Source organism: Pavona decussata, unplaced genomic scaffold, assembly GCF_977016875.1.
Source record: "Pavona decussata unplaced genomic scaffold, jaPavDecu1.1 SCAFFOLD_114, whole genome shotgun sequence".
In the NCBI taxonomy this organism is placed as follows: domain Eukaryota; kingdom Metazoa; phylum Cnidaria; class Anthozoa; order Scleractinia; family Agariciidae; genus Pavona; species Pavona decussata.
In genome coordinates this window covers 4,780,475-4,806,013 of record NW_028145528.1, presented here as the reverse complement: position 1 = coordinate 4,806,013, position 25,539 = coordinate 4,780,475, and the positions used below count along the sequence as shown (strand labels likewise).

The window sequence follows — 25,539 nt, the reverse complement described above, 5'->3', positions numbered from 1 at the left end:
ATTGTAACATTGTTCGCAGACTAACTTGCACTATTGCGTGCTGCTTTTAATTTAAGGACGGTGCCTACTTTTGTTTCTGCGCATACGTTTTGCGCATCTCGAGATACTCGGGTTTCCTATGGGTGATGCCTACTAATAGCAGGATAATTTTGTCCGGTTTATAACCATGCGGAGAAAACAGAACTTAGCAAGTGTTCTTGGTATCCAAAAAGAAAATTGGGGGTAACCATGCATTTTTCAGAGATAATAAAGTTTCAATTTGGGAAAAAAAAAACGTACATTGTTTTGCATTTGAAAGCTTTTTGAATAATTGTTACTTAATTTTCTCCAAAATTGCACAGCAACCCTCAATTCTCTTTTTTGATTCCAGTACACCATACTATAAAAGATCTGATTTTTCTGCAAAGTCATAAACTGCGCAACTGTATTAGAAGAATAAAGAAACTTGAAACTTGAAACTTGAAGACCCCGCCCTCAACATGCTCTGTGTAGTTTGATCTTTTTTTTATTTAACGTGGGCCCGCAGTAACTGACGGTCAACCTGCCTCTGCGTAACTTAGTACTTCATGTAATTAATTTTGTGTTTCCTATGATGTGATGTTTAGGCGGAGAAAATAAGATATAACAACTAATTAAGACATCCCCAACCGGGTATCTTTGGTATCTTTATTGTAGTCTTTGTCGTAATAAGGCTTATTTCTATCAAAACACGGTGACAGCCCTCCTCTTAACTTTGACAAAACTAAAACTATGGTATGCAAGGGTACAAACATTCCCATGAATGGCACAAAAATACTATAATTGTCATGATTTAGCAAAATATTACAACTGCAACTCTTGTTTAGCACGGATATTCAGCCACTTCGTCATATGAGCATCCCTCTCTACAACATTCTTCAACTGCGTTTGTTGGGTTGTTTCTTCGATTCAGCACGTGATTGCGTTTCCAGTCAAGGAAAGCGCTGGCCTTTTCCGCCGGTATTTTGAGACCTGAAGTGAAAAAAAGGGAATAACACACACTAAGCTCATTTACTGTATAAAAAATCCGCACTGCCGCTGCAGCTCTGATCAAATGGAAGTCACTTCGTATCTAAAACAATTGTATAACAGTCGAACCTGTATCAAGCGGTACCGTATCAAGCGATTACCCTCTATTAAAGGGGAAGTATCATGGGGTTTTCGGTATCTTCTGTTAAAAATGCTGAAAAAAGACCCTCACTTAGCTACAAAATAATTCTAGAACTACGAGAGGAAAGAGATCAACTCAATTCTTGAAAGGAACAACTCGTGATCAACTCGTGATCTGTTCTAGCGCATTTTGGAAACAAAAATGCGAGAACTTGAAAAACATTAGTTTAAATCCATTCCGACCTACTCTGTCTCTGGCCAGAGGCACTAATCAACAACTTATTGCACTGGGGTGATAATTTATAACAAAACTAGACAATTACTTTTTTTGTTTCAGTTAACAAACAAACATTTTTGGGGTTCTGAAATGACATCGAATTCGCGTGATACTTCCCCTTTAAGCGGTCAGTTGTCAAGTCCCGAAAATTACTTCCCTTGATTACTGTAGTGCTGACCTCTATTAGCCGCGGTCACCCTTTACTGAGTCCCAACCCCAGCAAGGAAGTACTCCCCTGTGTAAGCTACACAGGTATGTACGACGTCAAAGCACAAGGCTTTTGAGCTGTTTTGGTATGAAATAAATGTACATTACTTTGACACTATTACGTAATTAATATTATATATTTATTTGACACGTATGCATTATGAACGAGCTATTCCGCCTTAAAGGGGAAGTATCACGAAAATCTGATGTCATTTCACAACCCAAAAATGTTTGTCTGACAACAGAAACAAAAAATAATTATCTAGGTTTGTTATAAATTATCACTCCAGTACAATAAAACTGTCGATTAGTGCCTCTGCCAGAGACAGAGTAGGTCGGAATGGATTGAAACTTAAAAAATATTAGGCTAATGTTTTTCAAGTTCCCTCATTTTTGTTTCCAAAATACGTTAGACCAGATTACGAGTTGTTCCTTTCAAGAACTGAGTTGATTTCTCTCCTCTTATTGTTCTAGAATTATTTTGTAGCAAAGTTAAGGTCTTATTTCACCATTTTTAACAAAAAAGGTCAAAAACCCCATGATACTTCCCCTTTAAGCGTTACATGTATAAATAAATGACGATAACGATGATGATGATGATGATGATGATGATGATGACGACGACGAAACAGGGTACAGATTTTAACCATTTTAGTCTTACAGGGGGCACTATCACGACTATTTGCTGTATTTTGGTCAAACCTGCGTCAATGTTTGACAAATAATTGCTTTTAAAGACTCGGGAAGAAAATATTAAGGGATTTGTCCAAGGGAGTACTAGCTATAACAAGTTTTTAGCAATTTCTCTAAAAGCACAGGAAGATCTTGAAATAATTGGCCATTTTTTTTCAAGTTGCAACCATTTCCATCCTAGCCATCTGCAGCCAAACATAATTAATACTAGTTTCTGTGCACTGGTAAGTGTATCGTTAACAAAACTGAACCATTACTTTAACGATTCCATTTATTCAAATATGTTTCTTGGTAACACTGCCCCTTCAAGGTCGCTTGTAGACCAGACATTTGTCTTTTTAAGGGTGTAAGAGAATTGCCCTAAATGAAGCTCGGATCTGTTTCTCACCTTTCAAATCGAGTGTGCGTTTGTATGCGTTCACTCCGCATCGATGATCGCAGCATTGACTCCATACGGATATAAAGTTTCGTCCGCACAGATGCATTAAGTCACGTGGTTTATAAAGCTCTCCCGCCTCACAACTCAGCTTCCATGTGCTTAGGGCAATAAGAACCAAAAAGCTTGTATGAAATATAGACAACTGCATCTGCAAAAGTAAAAATAGTATGATTATAGTGGACAAGAGCCTCCTGCCCATGAGGGTTTTCAATCTAGGGGTTGACACATTAAGCAAACTGTATTGAATGGACAAAAAAAATAATAATAATAAAAATAAATAAAAATAGCAAGGCTGAATCCGCGGTTGGCAAATATATTATTGCAATATTTCCAAAGGCACGGCTCTTCTTCTTCAGGGTATTTCAAAAACAGACCCTGTGACAAAAGACGTTACAATTCGTTGCTGATTAGATCCTTTACTACGCGGGAACTGGTGCTTTTGTTTTGTCCCGTTGGTCCTTACAACAAACTCACCGGTTTTTACTGACACGTTAAACCCTGAGAACGACGTTGATAATTGTGCCACTGTTTTATAGTGATACCAGAATGCAACACAATCCCAGTGCGCACACCGTCTGGTTTGCGACCTAACAACTGTGTTTTATATTGTTGCTACTTTCGCTATAAACTGAGGAAAAATTGTAAAATTTTAAGCTATTTTTCGATGCTCTACGAGGTTTTCGTTGCTTTTGATGTATTTTTGCATCTTTGTGTTACAAATTTATAACTAAACGAAACATGTACTTGTTCGCGGCGAGGGAAGAGTGGGTAAGTTATTTTGCCGCATAATTACAAGCATAATAGTTACCGTTGAGCATATTGTGGAGTTGGGAGGGTGACACCAGAACGCATAATACTCGATTTTAGAGACATGGGGTCAGTTATCTACTTAAAATAAACCAGTTATAAACAGATTTGGAGGCCCACTGATTGTTTTAAGCCGCGGCCTAAGTTAGACTCTGTTTAAATAACTGGCCCATAATGTTTTAACCCCTAATCCCAACCCATCCTGCAGGTATACAAATGATAACAACATGTTAACCTGTGTCTCGTGGAGTGTGACTACGTCATAAAATAATAATAATAGAGTGGTGCGATGAAGTTATGTTTAAAAAGTGATGTCTTAGCCGTTTCGACGCCATCTTTATGTCGAAGGCACAGCCATAGTTACTGTAAAGGTAGCAGGGGCTTGTGAGACATTTATAAATCTGACGTGAAGCCCTGTCTACAGTTACTGAGGTGGAAGAAGGCAGTCATGGAACTGGCGCGCCGTCATCAATTAGGATATCCGACCTTTGTCGCAATAAGAATAGAGAACATTCTCCGGATCAGAACAGACAGGAGTTGGACCTTTAGGTGATCTGGAGGCATTCTGAAACGCAGTACTGTAACACCAAAAGCTAATAGAGGCTTTGTATGTGATTCTTTAAATTTATCGGCGAGTTAAACCAAAACCAGGAAACGTTTTGTGCCTCCACCACTTCTTCACCCCCTGCCTTCTGGGCCCCTCTCCCGCCTTCTGCCCCCCTACCCCTCCCCCTCCTCCTGCCCTCTGCCTCCCCCCCTGCCCTCTGTCCCCCTCCCCCTGCCTTCTGCCCCTCTCCCCAGACTTCTGCCCCCTCTCCCGCATAGGTGCCCCATCACGCATGTAATTCAAGATGGCTGCCAAACTACCGAAAAGGCCCACAACGAATTCTGCTGAGTACAGTACTACTAAGTATAGCAAAATTATAGACATCTAAGTTGTTTCTGCTGAATTCACAATATGGAATTATCGTTTTGTAGCGCGTTTCAACTAATGCAATGCGAGATGCAAACACAATACTTAGCAGGTTGGATTTGCGTTCAATTTCTTTTTAAACTGTTATATGAATTTTTCGTCTTAACATTTTCTCCGCATTCTGTCCAGATTTTGCTTCGAAAAATGCAGTATTCTAACGACAGAATGCTTAATGCCACAGGTAATAAATTATGCTCGAAATTTTGCCGGCAGAATCTTTTCCAGCCTCTCCTAAGTAACCCTCTTGTTTCGAACAGAAGACGGATGCAAAGTGAAACCAGTCAGAGATTTGTAATCGCAAAACAGACGAGTTAAAAGCAATGGGCACCCCAGCACTGTTTGACTTGGATGGGCACGCTTTTTGAAGTTAAAATTATGTTTTCAGTAGGAAGTAAGCACTACATCACGTGACTAAAAGTTATGATTCTGGCAGAGATTTGAAACATTGTAAGTTGCTAATTTTACAGATTATCAGTGATCCAGCAATCAAATTGTGCGTAAAGTTATTCACTGAGTTGTTTGACGGATTTCCCCACAACGCGATCAAACATTGTTTCGCGATCTGTGATTTGAATCATTTTAAAAAGCGAGGAGGGAATTCTCATTGTACCATTAATCAAAAAGGAAAAAAGCCTTCCTCTGATCTGAAGGAAAGATAAATCAGTCCCCGCTGTAGATAAGTCAGGGATAAAGGTTTGTAGTACCTAACAAAGGCAGCCGTTTGAGCGGAACCGAATGATCATAAATGTTTGCATTGTGGCAAAATGGGATGACCATGTTGAAAAAAAATTACTCGATTTGTATAATTAAAATGCGAAACATCTTCCTTCATTTCTAGATACAAAATCCTTTTACTACTACAGCCAAACCTAGACCCATTTAACTGGGTTCTAACTTTTGATCCTTAAGTGTTGCGCGTCTCAAATGATAGCCTTAAGCAATACTTTCTTTTGGATGTAATTTGGAAGTTTTCTTCGGAAAGAAAGCAGATTTAATAGGGGAAACAACTTTCACACTACCGACAGTACGGCTAAACGTTCAAAATTAAAAAGATCCCAACATTCAATGGTTAGAAACCAGAAACCATCATTATAATATACCCCACCAAAGGAAAATATAGCTTACCACTTTATAATTAAATAATCACACTAACACTTACGGATTTCAATCACGGACGCAAACGCTCGAGTCACATTGCACTGCTTCAGCATTTAATTTCGATTTTTTACTATAGTAATATAGCCTAGCGAGAAATCGTTTTTCGAGATCGTTATAAGTTCACTAAATAATAGAAGATGTCAACGGAATTAGAAAATTTAATTCAAAGTTATTTACGCAATATGATTTCACACCAACAAACTGCATATTAAAGTAAGTCATATCGAAAAACCTAAAATCCTCACAAAGTACTGTATATTGGTAGGCTGTGGCTTTTGAATCCTTGATCGTTAGTAATTGCAAGTAAAATAGATGCCTCCCTTTAGTTCCACAAGGGATAGCTTAGATAACAAATAATATCAAGTAATCCTTTTAATTTAAGAATAAAAGAGTAATATTTATCGTCGTAAATAGGAAGATATTGGAATGTAGCTTCATAGCTACAAAATATGTTTATTTTTATTTGCTGTTGTAAGTTTACTGGTGGCCTACTGAAAACGTCTGTTTTTGTTTTCAAATTTGTTGTAGGTTTTGCGTATTTCTAAAAAGAACCGGTTAAATCAAATCGTAGAAGAGCAAAGTTTTATTTGCGCTATTCTATTCGCCAAATTTTTTTCTGGACCCAAAACATTATTACCGCTACGCTAAAACAAGTTCACTTAAAGCAAAGGGAAACTTCGTTTCCTTTATAAAGCCCCAGGCACTTACTTTGTCCTGTTTCAGCGCGTTCCGGAACTTGAACGATTGCTACACCAAATAAATTTCCAAAAGCACGGACAGAATTCAGCGCAGGTACAAACCACCACTGAGTGTCTTGACAGCGAGCATCCGATTTACTTTATAGCCAACAAAAGCAAACAACACGCGCGCGAACATGACACCATATGGATTCTCTTTGCGGACACTTTTGAGGGCAAATAATGGAAGTTAAGTCGGTCGCGCGGAAAAAAGCGGCAACTAGAAGCCGATGAAAATAAAAGCATAATTTGGAGCCTCGCGGTCGCTTTCAACTTTATCATTTAGGTGCCAATACTTCACTTAGTGTTAAAGGGCTTTCAGTTTCAAGAGCGAAACGTCAATTCTCCTTAATGAATGCTATAAAACTCTTTCAAAGTCAGTTGAGAGAATTTGGTAGCGCATCAACATAATTGACGTCAGCTGATGATAATCGTCAATTCTCCTTCTCCATCGCATGTCACTGCATTAAAACTGCAAGGAGAAAGTTAAGGTTGATCACCGTTAGATGAGTACATGCAGGGTTGCGCAGGTGAAAGAGAGGTATCAATAGCAAACACAATCGTCACATCACGTTCAACATAATAAAAAGCAAACATTCAGAACTGCGATTTGACGTGGAACAGAATTTGATTGAAATATTAGTTAATAGGGACGTGCTTTCGGTGCCAAAAAAAATTAAACAAAATAAAATAGAATAAATAAACAAAAGTAAAATAACAAGATCGAGATTCACTTGAGCCGTGTTGCCGCCATCCGGAAAAGCTAATTCTTTGACGCTATTAAAGCAATTAATCGCACAATAGGGATATAATTCTATCGGTAGCTTTAACAATAATGTATCAATGGAAAAGATACCTTGGCTTTTGTGCAAATCTTGCCTAATTCAGATAAAATTTACAGTGACCATATATTGTTCTCGGCTCTCTAATTGCGTTGACGCGGACGAACAAAAATAAGCGGACCAAAGCAAGAGGAAGCGAACACAGCCTGATAAATCAATAGTCGAAGAGTTGAACTCGGAAGCAAACTTGAGAGTTGACAAGGCTTGATCTAACAAGAAAGCGAGAGCGTACGAGAGTTGATGGTGAAGCCTGAGTAACAATTTGATCTGTTGTCGATCATAGAAAAACGAACATTAAAATCCTACAAATTAAATCACCCGAGAGCTCGGCGTGTAACAAAATTTTCTCGGCGCCTAAAAAAACCATTGATTGTCAGTTTTCGAGTGTTTTTTTTAAATGATAAACCTCAAATGCATGTATATGTTACACACTGAATACCGACTATAACATTGAAACCATACTTTAAATTATCTCGTCATAAAAAAATGTACCAAAACACAACTTCAGTTGTCTCTAAAAATTATACCTGAATTGAGTCCGGGTGGTTCTCCGTCTTTTGTGAATTTTTATTGCTGGTCACTTGCATTCGTTAACTGTACTTTCATGGCGTTTTTTTTGATTAAGAAGCGTGAAGTTTCTAGATATTAAAACAAAATTCATTATCGTTCGTTAAACATACCGAAAAAAAAAATCTAGCACTGAGTCGGTGACTTAAGTCAGTATAGTTTATAGGAAGACTTGATACTTTCCAGAATATAAACTTTGAGATTGTTTTTTAAAGGTCCGGTAACGTATGCATCGTTACAAACCAACGAAGATAGCCACCTCGCTACAATGGAGCAGAGCATTTATCAGATCATATGTTGCTCTAGTTATTCATGGTCACGCTGTTTTGACCGAGGGTTACCAAGAATTACTGTTACTTCTCAAAAATGAAAGCCGGCGATTTGTTATCTTATAAAAATCAAACTGGTTTGTAAAAGCTTTAGACTAATTCTAAGACATATAAACTGACAGTTGACGACATTGTTGCTCTCATAAGTGGAGTCGTAACACGACGAATCATACTTCATTTAGTCGTGTTTTTAAAGTTTATAAACAACCAAGAAATTGCCCGTAAACGCAATTATCTTCACTTAAATTCCCTCGTTTGGACCTTAATAACTGGGATAAATGTAAATAAGTGAGATTACAGCAAAGTTATGAGGAACAACACATGAAAAAGAAAATAATTTACATTCAGCTGAGGACGCTGATGCAGAGCACCTGTCGAAACCGCAAATAATTGCACAAGCTCTGACAGAACAGTCAGATTTAAAAATCAACAAAGACGTAGTAAAAGACGACCACAAGTGGACGGAAATTGCAATAAAACAACAATATTCAACGAGGCATGTGCACATTGAAGTTATCCTAGGTTGTAACAAAAAATAAATTTTAAAACTTTAGATACAATCGAGTGTTTACCGCCCTCCAACTAGCATTAGGGAACTCAAACAGCGACGGCGGCAAAGTCAACGAAAACGTTACTTGAAAGTATTCATGTTTTAGCACTATTACATGATTAAGGTAACAACTCTTTCAACGGCTGCTACAAAGAGCGCAAACTATCCTGGAACAGCATTGGCCGTAGCGGCGTTCAAGTTAAGAAAAAGAAGATGAAAAATTCAACTTCCTTGCTCACGTTCTCCTCAAAACCCTAAATTTGGTCATCTGATTATACATTGTCGTTTGGCAGAAGACCGCAAAAAATGTACCATAATATATAATTCACGTACGGGACGATGGTTTTTGGTCAATAAACCTGTTCTTTTCTTCGATTCTGACGGATAAACACCTTTACTTTTTCTGTTGTGGGAGACAATATTACAACCGAGAATGATGTATTATTGAGTGAGTGACACAGGCAAGCGTGGAAAAAGTAAATCCGAGTGCTCCTATCAGGAGTTGAACCTAAGACCTTCCGATTACTGATTCGGATGCTCTACCACTGAGCTACAGGAGACTCGTGGGAGCTAAGGCCATTAAACTAACGCTTCATAGGACAAACGTCCTGCATACTGCTAGGATTTGAATGTCAATGTGTTACATAGGCGCTTTGCATTACTGCAGCCGTATTTCTCCCTAAAAATACCCGGCGCAGTAATATGAGCAGATAGTCCAACTGGTCCAGACATCTAAATTCTTGGTAAGCATCTTTCTTAATCAGCAAACTGTTTTCAGTTGACGCAAGCATGGGGTTACACAAAAACAAAAGCAAAAAAAAAAAAAAAAAAAAAAAAACACAAAAGGTCATAACGGTATGATCTTTCGCACTAGCTATATGCTCAATTAACTACAGCGAAACGATATTTTTGACCCCTTTACAACGAAGTTCCCGGTATAACAAACAATATTCTTCAGCCTGGCCAAAGTTACAGTAAAATGTATGAAACAGACAAACAGAATCCCAATATAGTGAATCCCGGTATGAGGAAAGGTTCCACTTTGTATTGAGCTACAGCAAAACACGTGGCCAGCGGTGGAGCATCCAACCGGTGACGCCAGCATTGATTCATTTACGAATGCTTACATTTGATAGCGGTCGATAGCTCCTACGTCTTCAAGAAATTAAATCAGCTCGATTCAGTCATGGTGGAAAACAAAGTATTTTCAATATCAAAAAGATAAGATGGCGGTTAGTTTCTAACGAAACTGAGGTGCTGCGTCGGTGGGGGACTGGGGAGAAAAAGCGAATGTTTGGTATCTTGTGATAAAACCAAACATTCGCATTCTCAAGGTCGCCTCGAATTTGGAACACAAACCCAATTTTTCCGAGAAGAAAACATTACGTGACGACAAAAAAAAGTCAGTGCTCAAGTTATGCTTGGACGAGTTCATGGTTGAAATGAGTGCCTTTGCCGATCACGTGGTCAACAAAATCATCATCACGTGATAACAATCGAGTCGATAACAGTTCAAAATTTAAACAGCCATATTTTCACTAGCTTGTGAATACAACCGCCTCTAATTTTAGCGGTGGGGGGCGGTCTATATTATCACATTATCACCCTAATTATCACCCTATTTTCATCGGTACCATTAAATTTTGTCCACTGACACCAATTAGCTAATAACTGAATTGCAATACGCACGTTAGAAATTTTAGTAACCTTGCTATTATTTCCAACATAAATACAACTCTCTCATTTTTATTAAAATGGACCGAAATCACTGAGCTACGTGCCACACTATGAAATCGGCTGATTCACAAGAAAATGACATCAATCTGTCTCCAAAACTGATACGACAACGAGTTGCAGAAGTGACGAATTTGTCTACTTGGGTTATATATCATAATTCGAAAAGATTTCCCACCTCGAGAATATCATCATGCAGGTGCTAAGGATTAATGCAAACCAAAAGGAACGACCCTTATGTGCACCAAATACAGTGAATTGGACATAAAACTCCTCCCTCATAACATTTTTGGGAAGAAATGTTCGTGACTATTATTGAAACCCATGATTCTGAAATCAAACTAAAGACGTTTCTTTTCATTTTGGTTGATTAATATAGAGTGAACGAGTAACATACAAACCAAAAAGAGATTGTATTATTCTAAACACTTTCCATGTAATAATTTGCTTGACCTGTTACACACAGATATTCTAATATTGGTATGCAGTAGCTACATCTTAAACCAAACAGTAAGCCCCTCCTGTTTAGTAAATCGAAAAACCGTTTCAATTTTCCTAGACACACCTCAAACAAAAATTAAAGCGTCTCTTATGCTCTCTATAGTTGTTTCAAAATTTAATAACAGTGTTGACTGTATTCGTACATTGATTAGGAATGCACTCGCAAGTAGCTGAGGGCTTTGTTTTAAAGAGTTAAAGAGTTTGAAATTTGAGATCCCTGATAAATAGAGACTTTTAGAAAGACCACGAATACGAGATTTCAAATTAAAATAGCGAAGTACCAAGAAGGTATTAACCACAGGAAGCTTCATTTCGCTCTTTCAGTGAGCAACGAACTTGACGCAGATGTTTTGAATACAATAATAGCTAAGCCCTTTCGTGATTTCTGAAAGACGAGATCACCTCCGTTTCGCGGACTTACTTTTACCACTACGCCGTTCTCAAAAAAAAGTCTCGAAGTGGAATGACGACGGCTATCTCGTTTTCCCGCCAAAATGACACTGGTTTACTCGCTCGCTCTCTTTGTAAAAACTCCTGGTCAAACTCGAACTTGTACTAGAATCTAAAGATTCCCATTTACGACAACTGAAACTTGAAATAATTCTACCCGTAAAGTCTTACCTTTCTTTCAGCCACACTGAAGCGTAATGTATGAAATGCGCGGCGAAGCTGTAAGAGTGACTTGACCGTTATAGTAAAAACAAAGGCTTAACATATTTTCGGTTTTATCCAATTAGCCATTGTTAAGGCATTTGGAACTGACAACGCGACTGGTAAATTAATTAACGCAAATTAAAAAGATAATTAGTCCGGTATAAAGGAAATTAACAAGAACGAGAGAGAGAAAAAGCACAACTTCTTGTGAAGAAGATTAACGCGAAGGTAGAGGTTTCAAATCTATCGCAAGAATACTTTTACAATTCCAGACATCGTATGTGCGAAATCCTGTGATTAAGGCGGAGTATCGACACTCATCTGAGTGCGATAGCAAACGATTAACTAAAAGATTGATAAATGCTAACCAAATAACTCTGTTGCTGTATTGTCAAACTGAATACACATATGGTCATACGCAGGAATTAGAATTTGGAGTCAAAATGATAGAATGCAACATCTATCAATCGGTAAAAGAAAAACGCTTCCCTATAAACAGGAAGCTTTGAAATTCACAAGTGTTAATTTTATGAGGTGTTAATTGTGCGGTTAAATGCCTGAAACGTTTGTTTTCAATTGTTAACGATGGCCATTTTTGTTTTTACTATCAAACTACAATGAGTCTCACAGAATGATGCACACGCAAAAAACGTTGTACTGACGGAAATGTAACGGAAAGTAATATCATTCTCTATAGTTATTCCCAAACCAACAAACCGTTGATAGCTTTTAGACTCCAACCGATTACATATTCACTGGGATGGAAAACTCCTTATTTCTTCAAAAAGGCATCAGCGACGCTTATTTCAGATGTGTTTTTTCTTTGCCTTTTCACCATCACTAAACTGGCTTCAGTTTTTTAAATTGTCTTTGTAAATGAGGGTGGAGTAAATTTATTTTTCCGGCTTAATATAAGATTAGCTATTTCTATTGTAGCTTTTTTTTAAAAAATTGATAACCACGGCGCGCTACATCATGGATGGGGTAGCTATGGAACTTAATTGAAGAAATACGGTAACAAAATCTAAATAAAGAGAAGCGAAGGGAAATATCGTTCCTCCAATTTTTGGATTTCAATTTGGTGTAAGTATATCTCAATTCACAAAGACTGGATATTTGTTCGTATTCTTGTGATGTCATAAGAATAAATTAATCCTCCACTTTTGAACGTGTTTGTTTTGATCGCCAGTTTTTCCCTGTTCCCACCCAGACTCGCATGGCACCAGTCGCTATTTATTTGTTTGTAGCAGAAAAAAGACTGGGCACGAGAGTGGCCCAATTGAGGGGCGCGGGGTGTCATGGGAAAGGACGACCCATGACGTTCCGCGCGCCTTAATCCACTCTAGTATCCAATCTTCTCTCTTCCCACAAACAAATAAATATTGATTGGGTACGAGTGTGGTTTCCACTCGCGCTTTCTCTCCCACCACATTTACTCCCTGTTCCCACTCCCTGCCTGCCAGTTTTTTTGTCTTTTTTCCTGCGTTCACAGGCACCTCTGTCCTCTTCCATCGGTGGGTAATCTCAGTATCTCTATTAATGATAATTTGGCTTCACGTTCTATTCTACGTTACGTTATTTAACGTAAGCGTTCAAAAGGGAAATATAGTCAAAGGTGGGATGTTTTAGGCGTGCATTTTCTCATCCCTTTAACCATAGACAACACCCAACCCTGGAAACTTTGATCGGCTAACACCTGAAACACGACATAAAAAACGACATAACCGAGAGACGATCATGCGGCGCGGCTTTCCAGGATAAGGCTGGAGTCAAATACGGCAATGATGATTTCGCTCATAAATTATTCATTTTCCTTCAAGCTAAAGCGAGAGAAAAGGTCTCTTACTTCAGCGAACATGCCTCAAGAGTTTATCATCATCGCTTGGCAAGTCCAGTCACAAACACAAAACTATCGGAAGACGTCGGACTCTTCTCGGCAGCCTTCGGGAATGACCAAAACATGCCTCGGCAGTCTTCGGAATAATCTGGCTTATTTTAAAATTAAAACCGGTGAGATTGATTGACTGTTTGAGAAATGTTAGGTCTTTTCATACAGAAATCTTGGAAATAGCTATTATTGTTTGACAAAAAATAATTAAAGAGCTATAGATGACGATAAGATAAGAAAATGACACGTTAACTCCGAAATGATTATTTTGTTTGAACAATATCTGACTCCCTCACTCACGATACATTCTCCTTTTCACGCAAACATAAAAACGCAGTATTCTAGTAACCATGTAATGTCAGCTTTGTAATAAACGTAAATGATGTGAGCTTGTTGCCTTTAGGCCAAACTAGACAAGGTTATAGCCAAGCCGCTTAAACATTGGTTTGACGGGTGTTGAAGCCATCGGATAAGTGCTGGTCACTTCGTTACCTCGGCAGTCTTTGGAATTTTCTGCCTTATTAATCAAAACTGGTGAGATTGATGGACTGTTTGAGAAATGTTAGGTCTTGTCATACAGAAATCTTGGAAATGGCTATCACTGTTCGACAAAAAAATATTAAAAAAAAAAATAAAGAGCTATAGATGACGATAAGATAAGAACATACACATTACACGTTAGCTCCGAAATTAGTATTTTGTTTGAACAATATCTAACTCGTTTAGAAGCCTCGCTCACGATACATTCTCCTTTGCACGCGAACATCATGATAAAAACGCAGTATTCTAGTAACCGTGTAATGTCAGCTTTCTAATAAATGTATGTGAGATTGTTACCTTTAGGCAACTGAGTGAGCAAAAAATGAGACCAAGTTCATTTGACCAAGACGCTAAACATTGGTTTGACGGGTGTTGAAACCATCAAATAAGTGCTAGTTACCTAGTTACCTCGGCAGTCTTCGGAATTTTCTGCCTTATTAATCAAAACTGGTGAGATTGATGGACTGTTTGAGAAATGTTAGGTCTTTTCATACAGAAATCTTGGAAATGGTTATCACTGTTCGACAAAATAAATAAAATAAAGACTGAGCTATAGATGACGATAAGATAAGAACATACACATTGCACGCTAGCTCCGAAATACCTTTTTTGGTTGAACAATATCTAACTCGTTTGCAAGCCTCTTTCACCATACATTCTCCTTTGCATGCGAACATAAAAGCGCAGTATTCTAGAAACCGTGTAATGTCAGCTTTCTAATAAATGTATGTGAGATTGTTACCTTTAGGCAACTGAGTGAGCTAAAATCAGACCAAGTTATGACCAAGACGCTAAACACTCAGTTTGACGGGAGTTGAAGCTATCGGATAAGTGCTGGTTACCTAGTTACCTTGGCAGTCTTTGGAATTTTCTGCCTTATTAATCAAAACTGGTGAGTCTGAGAAATGTTAGGTCTTTTCATACAGAAATCTTGGAAATGGCTGTCACTGTTCGACAAAAAAAAATTATGGAGCTATAGATGATGATAAGATAAGAACATAGACACATTACATGCTAGCTCCGAAATTATAATTTTGTTTGAACAATATCTAACTTGTTTAGAAGCCTCACTCACGATACATTTTCCTTTGCACGCGAACATAAAAACGCAGTATTGTAGTAACCGTGTAATGTTAATTTTCTAATAAATGTATGTGAGATTGTTACCTTTAGGCAACTGAGTGAGCTAAAATCAGACCAAGTTATGACCAAGACGCTAAACACTAGTTTGGCGGGTGTTGAAGCCATCAAATATGTGCTGGTTACTTAGTTTAAAGAACACCATATAACGAAAGATAACAAATTTGGCTCTGAACTTAATTGTACCGTGAATGGGAGTGAATAAGTTTTCTAGTGTAGAACTAACCTTGAAGCGAGAACTGAATGAACTGTTTTGCTTTGGCGTGTCCTAGCGCTCGAAAAACGGGGTACTTGGCTCTTGATCAAAACAACACAACAGGGTTGTCTTTTGACGGCTAAAGGTGTGCCTTAAATGCTGTTTATTACTCAATTTAAGAAGTTTAATTGATCTCTGACAAGGTCAAGATAAATTAGTACACGGAAAGGGCGTGCACATGAAACAATTGTTTCCTTGAGTGAATAAGCCGTGCAAGACAATCATAAACAGATTAGTGTTAGAAAGGTGGCGAAAAGCGCAAGAAATAATCACTTCAAATGACTATTTCTTAATTAAAAAAAAGGAAAAGCAAGGAAGGCCATAGGCGATAATATGGCATTGTGTATTTTCCTGTAAAAAAACCAGCGCTAGTTAACGATAACGCCGAATGAAGCCCGGACGATTTTGGCAGCAGTAGTTGACAGTGTTGAACACCTGTATTGCCTTATCACTTACACAGTTACATTGAAAATCACCCACAACGAATGCTGAAAAACAACTTGTGAACAGCACCACTGACAAAATCCGATAAGAGTTTTCAGTTGGTTAAACGCAAGGATTTAAATCACGACTCAAAAGTTAGTACTGCATAACAAATAGTACCACAGGAAAATACTGCTCAGCAGCTTTCATTTGAATGGTTACACTGAATGATTTTAGTCTCGTATTTAAAAATAACCCACTGCCGACTCAAAAGTTAGAGCCATCTTACAGTGCACTTGAAATATTACCTAAGGAGGGTTCTGCTTAATAAAATACTGATCGGCGGAGGTGACGAGCTTGATCAATAAACAACAAAGGCAAGAATAACTGAAATACATTTAAAAAATTGCTAAAGACGTTCTCTGGTTAAAAGTTTAAAAACACAAGCTTTCGATTGCCAGTCTGCAATCTTTAAAAAGTGAATATCACTTTAATATCATTCACTTTAATATCATTCACAGACTAACATGTGAGCCACTTTACATCTCACTTTCTTAAAGATTGCAGACTGGCAATCGAAAGCTTGCGTTTTTAAACCTTTAACCAGAGAACGTCTTTAGAAATTTTTTAATTATGCCTGGTTACCCATCGATTTTTAATGAAGTATATTTGTTTTAAAAAAAGAAATTTTTGCACGATATTTTTAGAAGCACCTCGGACAGCATAATAAACAGCACCACAGGAAAGTTAAGTACTGCTCGTAGCTTTAATTTGAATGGCCACACTTTAGGATTTCGTCCACCCCGAGCCATGCACGGACTAACTAAGAACCACCCTGTACACCATAATAAACAGACCCACAGGAAAGCTATGCTCAGCAGCTTTCATTTGAGTGATCACACTTTCATATCATTCACAGACTAACATATTACACATGACAAGGCCCAAGGGTTAAAACAACCTGTCACTTTTGACGCACGCAAACGCCAAACGGTAATCCAACCAGGAAATTAAAAAAAAAAAAATTAAAAAGCACCAGGCAAATTACGTCTTCCTTCCCTCTCTGCCCCCTCCCCCCTCCCCTTAGGAAGTCCTGATACTCAGATTAAGTTTCTTTTCACTTTTCCGCGTGTCACAGAATAAAATCTGACGCGAACATCATCACACCAACAAACGTGCTGACATAGTTTCATCCTGACAGCCTCAAAAGCGTAAGTTACTTTAATTCACTCGAGAAGCGAAGGTTGCGTTGGTATGAGGTGTAGCTATAGCACATCTTAATCCATTCGGCTATTTAGAGTTTTTGGCATATTAAATATATGAAGGATCAGTAAATAAATAAATAAAATAAATAAAAACTTTATTTACCCTGCAAAAATGAATCAGCTAGTATACAGACAAAGAAGGGTACAGCTTGCTTTATTGATGACACTAGTAGAGACACGATGAATTTTTCTGTTTATCTTAGATGACTCTCAATACACGAGACTCCAAGCTTGCTCCGTAATTATTACTGGAGCTTTTCACTGTCATGACAGAAGGCTGTTGAGTTGTGCAAGATTAAGTTTATTAGGGACGATTTCAAATTACAATGATTTTACGCCAAGGAAAATATCTTACAAGGGAGGCATCGAATGAGTGAAATTGTTTGTCCTCGGCACGGGGGCACAACATCCATCGATTATCAAAATTGCAAAGAGCGTTGGATGTAAAGTATTGTGAGAGACACTACAGTGTAAAACAGAGCCTTGAAAATTGGAGGCTGAAAGGTCTTATAAAATGAGAATTACTTATGAAATAAACAAAAAAAAAAAAAAAACAAGAAAGAAATTGAGAATAAAGAAAGAAAAGAAAGGAAAAGAAAAACACTGGAGAAGAAAAGGCCAGGAAAATAGTGAGCTTGCGAAATTACGACCAGCAAACTGAATCGAAGGCGTAACGTCAAAATGGCCGGCTTTTCGCGTACCCCGGCTAAACTATATCAGCGCAATAGGCCATTTCCGAGTTGTTTGAACCTCGATATGAAAGCGAGGCTAAGTGCAAAGACTTTGTTATTACAATTAGTTTTCATTCATATGCAAACAAAACTAATTTTTTTAAGAAGAAATTTGCACTTACCTTTCATGACGAGGTTCACAGTAACTCTGAAATGGTCTATTAACACCATTTCGTATCGTGCTAAAAGTCGTTATTCTTTCAAAGATTACGCTGTGATTTTCTGTCTCTGTTTCTGTTTCATGAAGGCAATACACCCTGTTTATAGGTTTCAGAATCGGTGAGTGCCACTTGCCTTTTTATAAAGCACGATTCCAACTTCTTCGGTGGCAAGATTCATTAAAAACAGGCTTCAAGTGTTTTGGAGCGCCTGACATCCTTCCTACGAGGTTTTAACTAGGCCTCATCACAGTACATAATACTTGAACTGAAGTAACTATCGACACTAGCAACCAACTCCATATCCAATCAATATCATAGGGTTCTTGCTAGTATCTCATTTTCAACTAAAGTTTTAGTTAAATAAAGCTAGATTCAAGCAAGGATGAGCTATCGACTTGACGGAATTTTCAGTTCAATTAAACGCAGTGATTTTTAAAATTGATTTTAAGGTACGATTGGCCGTTTTGCGTTATGAAAACTTAGAAACAAATAGTGCTAGGTTTCGCTTGATGTTTCATCATCATTACCACTTTTAGCTTTTTCACTTTTTAAGTTAGATCAGTTTTCGATGACAAAAGCTAAATTTTAAAGCGAATTCGAAAACTAAAGGAAGGAAGGAACGAATTAAAACCCAGCAAGCAAATGCGTAAAAAGAACTTTTCGTTGTGTGCTAAATGGGTCGTCGAGTCATCTTGCTCGATATTGTAATCTTATAATCCTATATTAAAAGTGAACACCTTTTAATCTGTTGAGTGAGCGAAATGGATATGTCACTTGCAATGCCTTGAAAAATAGCTATTAACTTAGCTGCAAGCAATAACAGTTACTTTTCCGAATCCACCCTTTCACGCCACGGCTCAAAGCTCAAGTCTGGGTCAGTCTGGTGCGACATTCAAGTGAAAGCTACTGAGCAGTACTTTCCTGTGGTACTTTTATTGCGTTCTAACTTTTTAATCTGTGGATGAGACCTGAAGGTGTGACATTCAAATGAAAGCTACTAAGCAGTGCTTTCCTGTGGTACGTCTGTTGCGTTCTTAAAAGGTGGTTCTAACTTTTGAATCTGTGGATGAGAGCTGAAGGTGTGACCATCAGTCAAATGGAAAGCTATTGAGCAGTGCTTTCCTGTGGTGCTTTTACTGCGTTCTTACAAGGTGGTTCTATCTTTTGAATCTGTGGATGAGACCTGAAGGTGTTACCATTCAAATGGAAAGCTACTGAACAGTGCTATTTTTCTATAGTGCTTTCAACTTTTCTTATTTTAAAACCTCTTTTTATTCTATTTTATTTTCAAAAGAAATTTGTATTTTTCGTAACGTTCCAACAAACGCCTTCCTTAGACTAAAATCTGTGGAATAATGGGAGGAAATTAGTGTACTAATTGCTAACCATGTAATTATACTGTGTAATTACACGAGTTGCTTTTCTTAAGTAAAGTTAAGAAGGTCATTAAAGGGGAGGACGTTCATTATGTTTTAAGTGATTGCTCGTTTGCACGCTCAACAGAACAGCATACTTTTTTTTGAACACTTAAGGGTCCGTTCCACTGACCCCATTCGGAAATAGGAATTCATACAACAAAGATAAGAAATCCTTCATAAGACGTTTTAAAAGTTACTAGAGCACTAGACTGATCTTAAATTATCATGTGTCAGCGGAAGTTTTGCAGAAATGGCTTCCTAAATTACTTAAAAAGAGAAATCTAACAACTATTCCGCTTATTCTTATACGGAATACGGTCAATCGAACGCAACCTCTGCTCAGATATTCACGTCAAACGCATCGGCTAATGAACCCCAAAGTGAGTCATTTAACTGGGGCGGACTTTCGTCTTAATTGCTAGTTTTCACACTCAACACAAAACATTCACTGTACGGAACAGCAGGACAAAGCTAAAGCTCACATTATTTCTCTTCATTCAGGTGCACGAGGGGTCACTAGTGAAACGCGTCATGTTGGGACGGAGGAGGAGGAGGAGGGGGATCGATTGATTAGCAACAAGGGGTGGAGACTACTATTTGTCGTTTTGGGCTACGAAAACGTAAGATAAACAACGATGTGTCGAAGTGTCAGGCTGATAAAAGACTATGTCATTAGCTACGAAATAAGTAAATTTACTACGCCTTCTAATGACTTTTACAAAGCGCTTAATGTTTGCACAGCGGATGCAAAAGAAACTTTACGAAAAAGGGTGTTAAAGTTTTGTAGGATCCATTTGTTATATAAGGGGCACATAATTATCAGGTGTGTTTTCCTTAATGCTTACTATATTGTTTGGTTTGAAACACCCATCACAATATCATTCGGTAAGTACAGCCTCGATTGTTTTATCGAGTTGAAGACCCGCGGGGCACCTGCATGAACCGATAACAGCAAGGGGCGGAATAAGTGTTTACTTAATGATCTTTTCATGAAAAAGAAAATGGTGCATCACCGATATTTGCCTTTTTAAGTTCTTTTGTTTGTTCAAACAAAGCACTGGAAGGCTTTTTTCAGCAAACTATCTCTCCAGGATGCCTTAGGGTGCATTTCGAATCTTTAAAAGAATATACTACAAAAAACTATCAACCTTCTGGAAGAAAAATATGGGAAGGTTGTGAGATTTTCAAATTTAGACAATCACCCAAAATTTCATGATTTCACTGGCAATTACCGTATTCAACTCTCTCGGATAATGGTTAACATATTCAACCAAAACAAGAACACGGTTTGAAATATTCAACTTTCTTAGCTATCAGTCAACACATCAATTAAACTTACGACTGAAAAAAATCTCACCTTCAAGTTGTGGTTTCGGTCACATCTCGCCGGTTTTAGACTATTTAATAGCTGACGGAAAAAATAATTGGCCGTTTCCCAGCCATTAGGCAAATTCATTCATCATTAAACACAATATTACAAACTTCTTCTTAAAACGTGTTGTAACAGCTGAAATAATAAACGATTATCCAACTTTTTAAAGTCTGAATCCAACAAATGCCTAGCAAGGGACCTTGTGTCCTGTCCGCATGTAACTTTTTCTTTCCAAGTTCTTTTTCTTCTTGTATTATTTATTTAATTTGCAATCCCGGCTTTTATTCATCGAGCATAGTGTCATCAAAGTTCAACAGTAGCTGTTAGGCACGTTATCACACTCGAACGACCCGGCACAGGTCTCTGACCGCTTAAGCTCTTCTTGAAAAGTGTAGTTCAAGAAAACTATTCAAAAACGAGGTGAAAGATTAACAGACAAATAAGAACATCTTTTGTTAAGCTCTTTGCGTTGTTTATTCACTTTCTTTCGCCTTGAGGCAGGGAACCGAGCAAAAACAATTCGTCGGTTAAGTACTCTCAGTAACTTCAGTGCGCAATTTTTACTATTTTTCGCGCAAATTCTATTTTGCTTTTGTCATTATTTTCCGCCGAGTAGTTGGTTTAACTATCGTACGATCTATTGTAGTGATGTGAAGGGATGAACTGTTTTGCCTTTTGTTTACAATGTTGTCCCGTAGAGGTACCATACCAGCCAAGAATGTTAATTATGACCAACTATGCATTACAGAGAGCTGTAGAAATTCAGTAAACAAGTTACATCTTGCCAATGAGAGAATTGAGACGAGTTGTTTGCCTTTTTTCTCTTGGACATTAAATTAATGGAACTTTCAAAACGGACTGTTTTTGATCTAGAAGATATCGCTATGAGCAGCGGTGGCAGTACGATAAATGGACCAAAGCCTATTTGTGTCAAAGTGGCAGTACTATAACCAGTAAAAGAACACGAAAAAACAGATAAATAGACAGTGAATAATAGTCTTTTAAACATCTTAACGTTGAGATATACTCCTTTTGGCTCACGACATTTATTGCGGGGAACAAAACATTCATCAACTGATCGGTTTTTGAAGGGCACGAAAACTTCGGTCGCACTAGCGCACAACTCACACGCAAATATTTTCGTGGAAAAGTGATCACTTTAAACCAGTTTCTTTATTCCCTTGAGTGAGAGATTTATACAAGAAGCCGATAACGTTGTAACAAGATTTTAATTTATGACATAATAAACAACAGAAAGTACATAATATTAGTTTATAATAAAATGCCGGGGGTTGGGATTTAGCTCAGGGCAAACAAATCAAAGGAAGAGCGAATAATCGTGTAATGCCATTCCTTCGGTTAACAGGATTTTGATTACCTGCATGAATAGGATGAGGAGCGTGCGACCTGTTCACCATGCAAACAGCCGAGGCTATAGAAATATCAATTTCAACTTCTTGCATCTCAGTCAAATCGAAATTAAATCGAACTGCATAGAAAAAAACTGACAAAACCGAGTCGCTTTTGTATATATTTTTTATTTCTCTTAAAGGGATCGCTGCAAATCTGCCCAACAACCAGACAAATAACATGTATCACACTTACTTTGGCCGAGATGAATGGCTCACCTCTAAATTAAATTCTGTGCGTCGCGACTAAGACAGGATGTATCAATTACGGCGAAGTACTCAAATGTTTCTCTCTCTTATATCTCATTAAAATAGCAACTATTTAATTAATTATAAGCGTTGGTTCTTTTCGTTTTAATGACTGTGAAAACGTTATACAATCGGGGCTGGAATGGGAGTACTCTTCGGAATGTTTTGGTGGAGTGTTCCCCTGAATCCTGACGCCACTTCGGTCCAAATCTGTAATTTTTCCATACCCGTTGTCAGAGCTGTTCCCTGAAATCGAAACCCATTTTCTGACTTTCAGATCGAAACGGTTGAAACCTAACCTGTTCTCTGTCCAAAACAGCACGAAAACCATACTCCTTGGGGATTCAGTACCCTCTGGTGTTATGCAACACACCCGGCAGGGGAACGGGACCAATAGTATCCCTGGGTTATTCCGGGAACGAAGACTTCGGTTTAGGGGACACCAGTTTTCGAGAATCAAGAGCGATCACACGGAAAGGGCGCCCAGAACGCTTTGCCGGATTCCGCCATTCACGAAACAACGTGCAAACTCGGAAAACGCCATCGACTTTAAGGACGCGCCCAAGGCATACCTAACTCCTCTCTCTAACTGTATTTTAACACTAACTCGGAGGACAAACGGCCCCTCCACCCTTCTCTCTCCCATCCCCCCCCCCCCCGTTTCTACGGGCGCAGTACCGAGGGGACAAAGTAAGCATTCTTAATTCTGCACAGATTCTTTATGTTTTCTCCGCAGAAACGACGTGTCGACGTCTAAAAGGTAACGAATTCCTCAAAAATTAATTTCATTCTTCATGAAGAAATTAGTTGCATGCGATATGTTTGGAAGGATGATGCAAACTGAAAATTATTTCAAGAGAGGTTAGCACGCTAAAAATGCGCCAATCCACCTAATCACGATAATTCGCCCGGAGAATGCTTCTTAAGCGATTTACCAGGGCCCGGATTAATTTTTGTTTACACTGCAGTTAAAGCTACGCTAAGACGCATTGCTGGCAGCAATTCCTACTAAACAATGCGGTTTCATGGCCGTTAATATCCCTAAATCTCTAGATAGTTTTCATCGCTTTCATTTTCCAAATTGGCCTGTGTTCGTCAAATGCTTTTCTTGCGGTAAAAAAGTCTCATAGAAATAGTCAAAGTTATTAAGGAATGACGCGGCCACCCACACTCAGAAGAAAGGAGAACACTTAACATAGTACAATAAACACTGATTGAGTATAAAAGGAAAATACACGGGCTGAATAATTTAAAAAAGAATGACAGATTCAAAAGTCAGAAATGACCATGTGCACCAACACAAACGGTAGTACGAAATCACCTTTTGGAATTATTTCATATTTTATGTGGCTCTATTCATTCTACACAGCCCGTATAGCCGTGAAACGAATTTAACAGAAAATTATGTCAAGATTTCAATTGTATAGAAATGCGGCAATCCATTTTATCATGACAGTATTCGTTCTCCGGCAGAATCTTTCTTTTAAAGTGACTTATGAGAAGCCGGATAAATTCGTGTAGTTTATTTACACTGTAAGTCAATTCTAAGAGAAGTTGTTGTCGCACATTATGAGCCAAAAATGCAATTTGTCGATCCATCACATCCCTAAGCCCATTACAGTTTTAGACACTTTCATTCTCTTCTCCAAATTATGCCCTTGTTCAGGATAGTGAGCTCGTAAAACTGGGCTTCAATTTTTAGGATAGGATGAAGAAATGGACTTCAACCGTTAGGCAAGTGCGAACACAAACATACCCGGTAGAATGTTATGTCTTCCACCTCCAAAAAGGCAGCTATTCTAGCAACGTGACAGAATGCTATCTCTCCATCTCCAAAAAGGCGGCTATTCTAACAATGCGACAGAAGACAAGTTTGGAATTCGTTCGGTCAACAACAACTGATTCGAAAACAATTAATCAATAAAATGCCACCAATGTGCGCAATCGATCCTTCTCGCCGATTTCCAATCGCAGTCCATTAATTAATTGTTTTAAAACAATGGAGAAGGGGAAGTTGAAATATCTATTTTCTGGGCTCACTGATTTCATCGCTTTAACAAGTCGAGTTAGTTTCCAGTTTTGTAAAGAGCTATCTCTTAAAACGTGCAAAGGCTATCCCACTCCATCACTTGTTTGCGTGAACAAGTTCTAAAATGTAAGATGTTAAAAATGTTTAAATGAAATCTCCTTCTCTTACCTTGCAATTGGCTTTTTGTAGGCATCAAACTCCAAGAAAGCAATGTTCCTTCCAGCAACACAAATCAAAAATGCTCTTAAGCCATCCGTTATTAAGGTTTTTCACGACCTTGGACGAGCCAATAGGAAACTCAGTTATTTAATAATCAGTCTCTGTGGAATCCCACAGTATAAACCGATCTAAGCTAACCCAGCCGTGACATCATGGGTATTGAATACCTCAGTCAATCGGAATGAGAAACAAACCGAATCAACTTGAAATGAAACAAACCCAAACAAACAGTTTACTTTCTGTGTCTTACTTCAAACAAAGACATGCTCAAGGGCTTGAAATAAACGTGATTAGAGTTGCTACGTTCCGTGCGTTTCACTGCGGTAACAGAACTTACTTACCTTGGGAAAATGTTCTCTAGTGTTGAAATCCGCTGATAACACAGGACATGCAAACCATAACAATAGAAAATGTACTGCGGTAAAGTCAAGTGTTTTATTACCCTATCTCCGCTTACGGTGGCATAATGTTTCATAACATATCTGGTGTTCAGGTCGCTTTGGTTTCTATGTTCTCAAACTCATTAATAATTCAAAGCAAAGACATTTAGGAAATCATGCACCGTGACGTGTTTGGATATCTGATGAAAAACTCCTGGTTTTTGCATCCTTAATTTCCCCTTCAAAATCAGTTTGTTTGAGAAGTTATATCAAAAACTCGCCACAGTGTTTCATCAAAGTTCGTCAAAAATACTCCGCTACGCGTCGTATTTTCAACTCTCTTCTCGGTGTTTAACATGTGATGAAACACTGTGTCTCGTGTTCGATAAATTACTTCAAATTATAGCGAAACATTCCATACCTACAGCGTGTACGATCGATGGATATATTCTACTTAAATTAC

The 25,539-nt window shown here is 38.1% G+C and overlaps 1 protein-coding gene across 3 annotated transcripts; it reads right to left on the bottom strand.

The window, feature by feature from the left end:
• Window positions 1–632: 632 nt before the first annotated feature.
• On the bottom strand, window positions 633–24,791 carry LOC146470338 (insulin-like peptide IlO1_i1). Of its 3 annotated transcripts, none has more exons than XM_085122460.1 (3): window positions 24,646–24,791; window positions 2,694–2,892; window positions 633–990 (listed from the first exon to the last, which is right to left on the bottom strand). In XM_085122460.1, exons 2-3 carry the CDS (start codon window positions 2,890–2,892, stop codon window positions 842–844), a joined length of 348 nt encoding a protein of 115 aa, XP_084978586.1. In that variant the 5' UTR covers window positions 24,646–24,791; the 3' UTR covers window positions 633–841. The 3 variants fall into 3 exon arrangements, with proteins under 3 accessions (XP_084978586.1, XP_084978587.1, XP_084978588.1); XM_085122461.1 differs by lacking the exon at window positions 24,646–24,791 and adding an exon at window positions 15,391–15,539; XM_085122462.1 differs by lacking the exon at window positions 24,646–24,791 and adding an exon at window positions 6,391–6,519.
• Between the last annotated feature and the right edge of the window lie 748 nt (window positions 24,792–25,539).

Excerpts from the sequence above, each read along its gene's own strand:
- LOC146470338 (XM_085122460.1), bottom strand. The coding sequence starts at position 2,892 with ATGCAGTTGTCTATATTTCATACAAGCTTTTTGGTTCTTATTGCCCTA. Across the intron at positions 991-2,693 it reads ACGCACACTCGATTTGAAAG|GTCTCAAAATACCGGCGGAA; the intron begins GTGAGAAACAGA and ends TTTTCACTTCAG.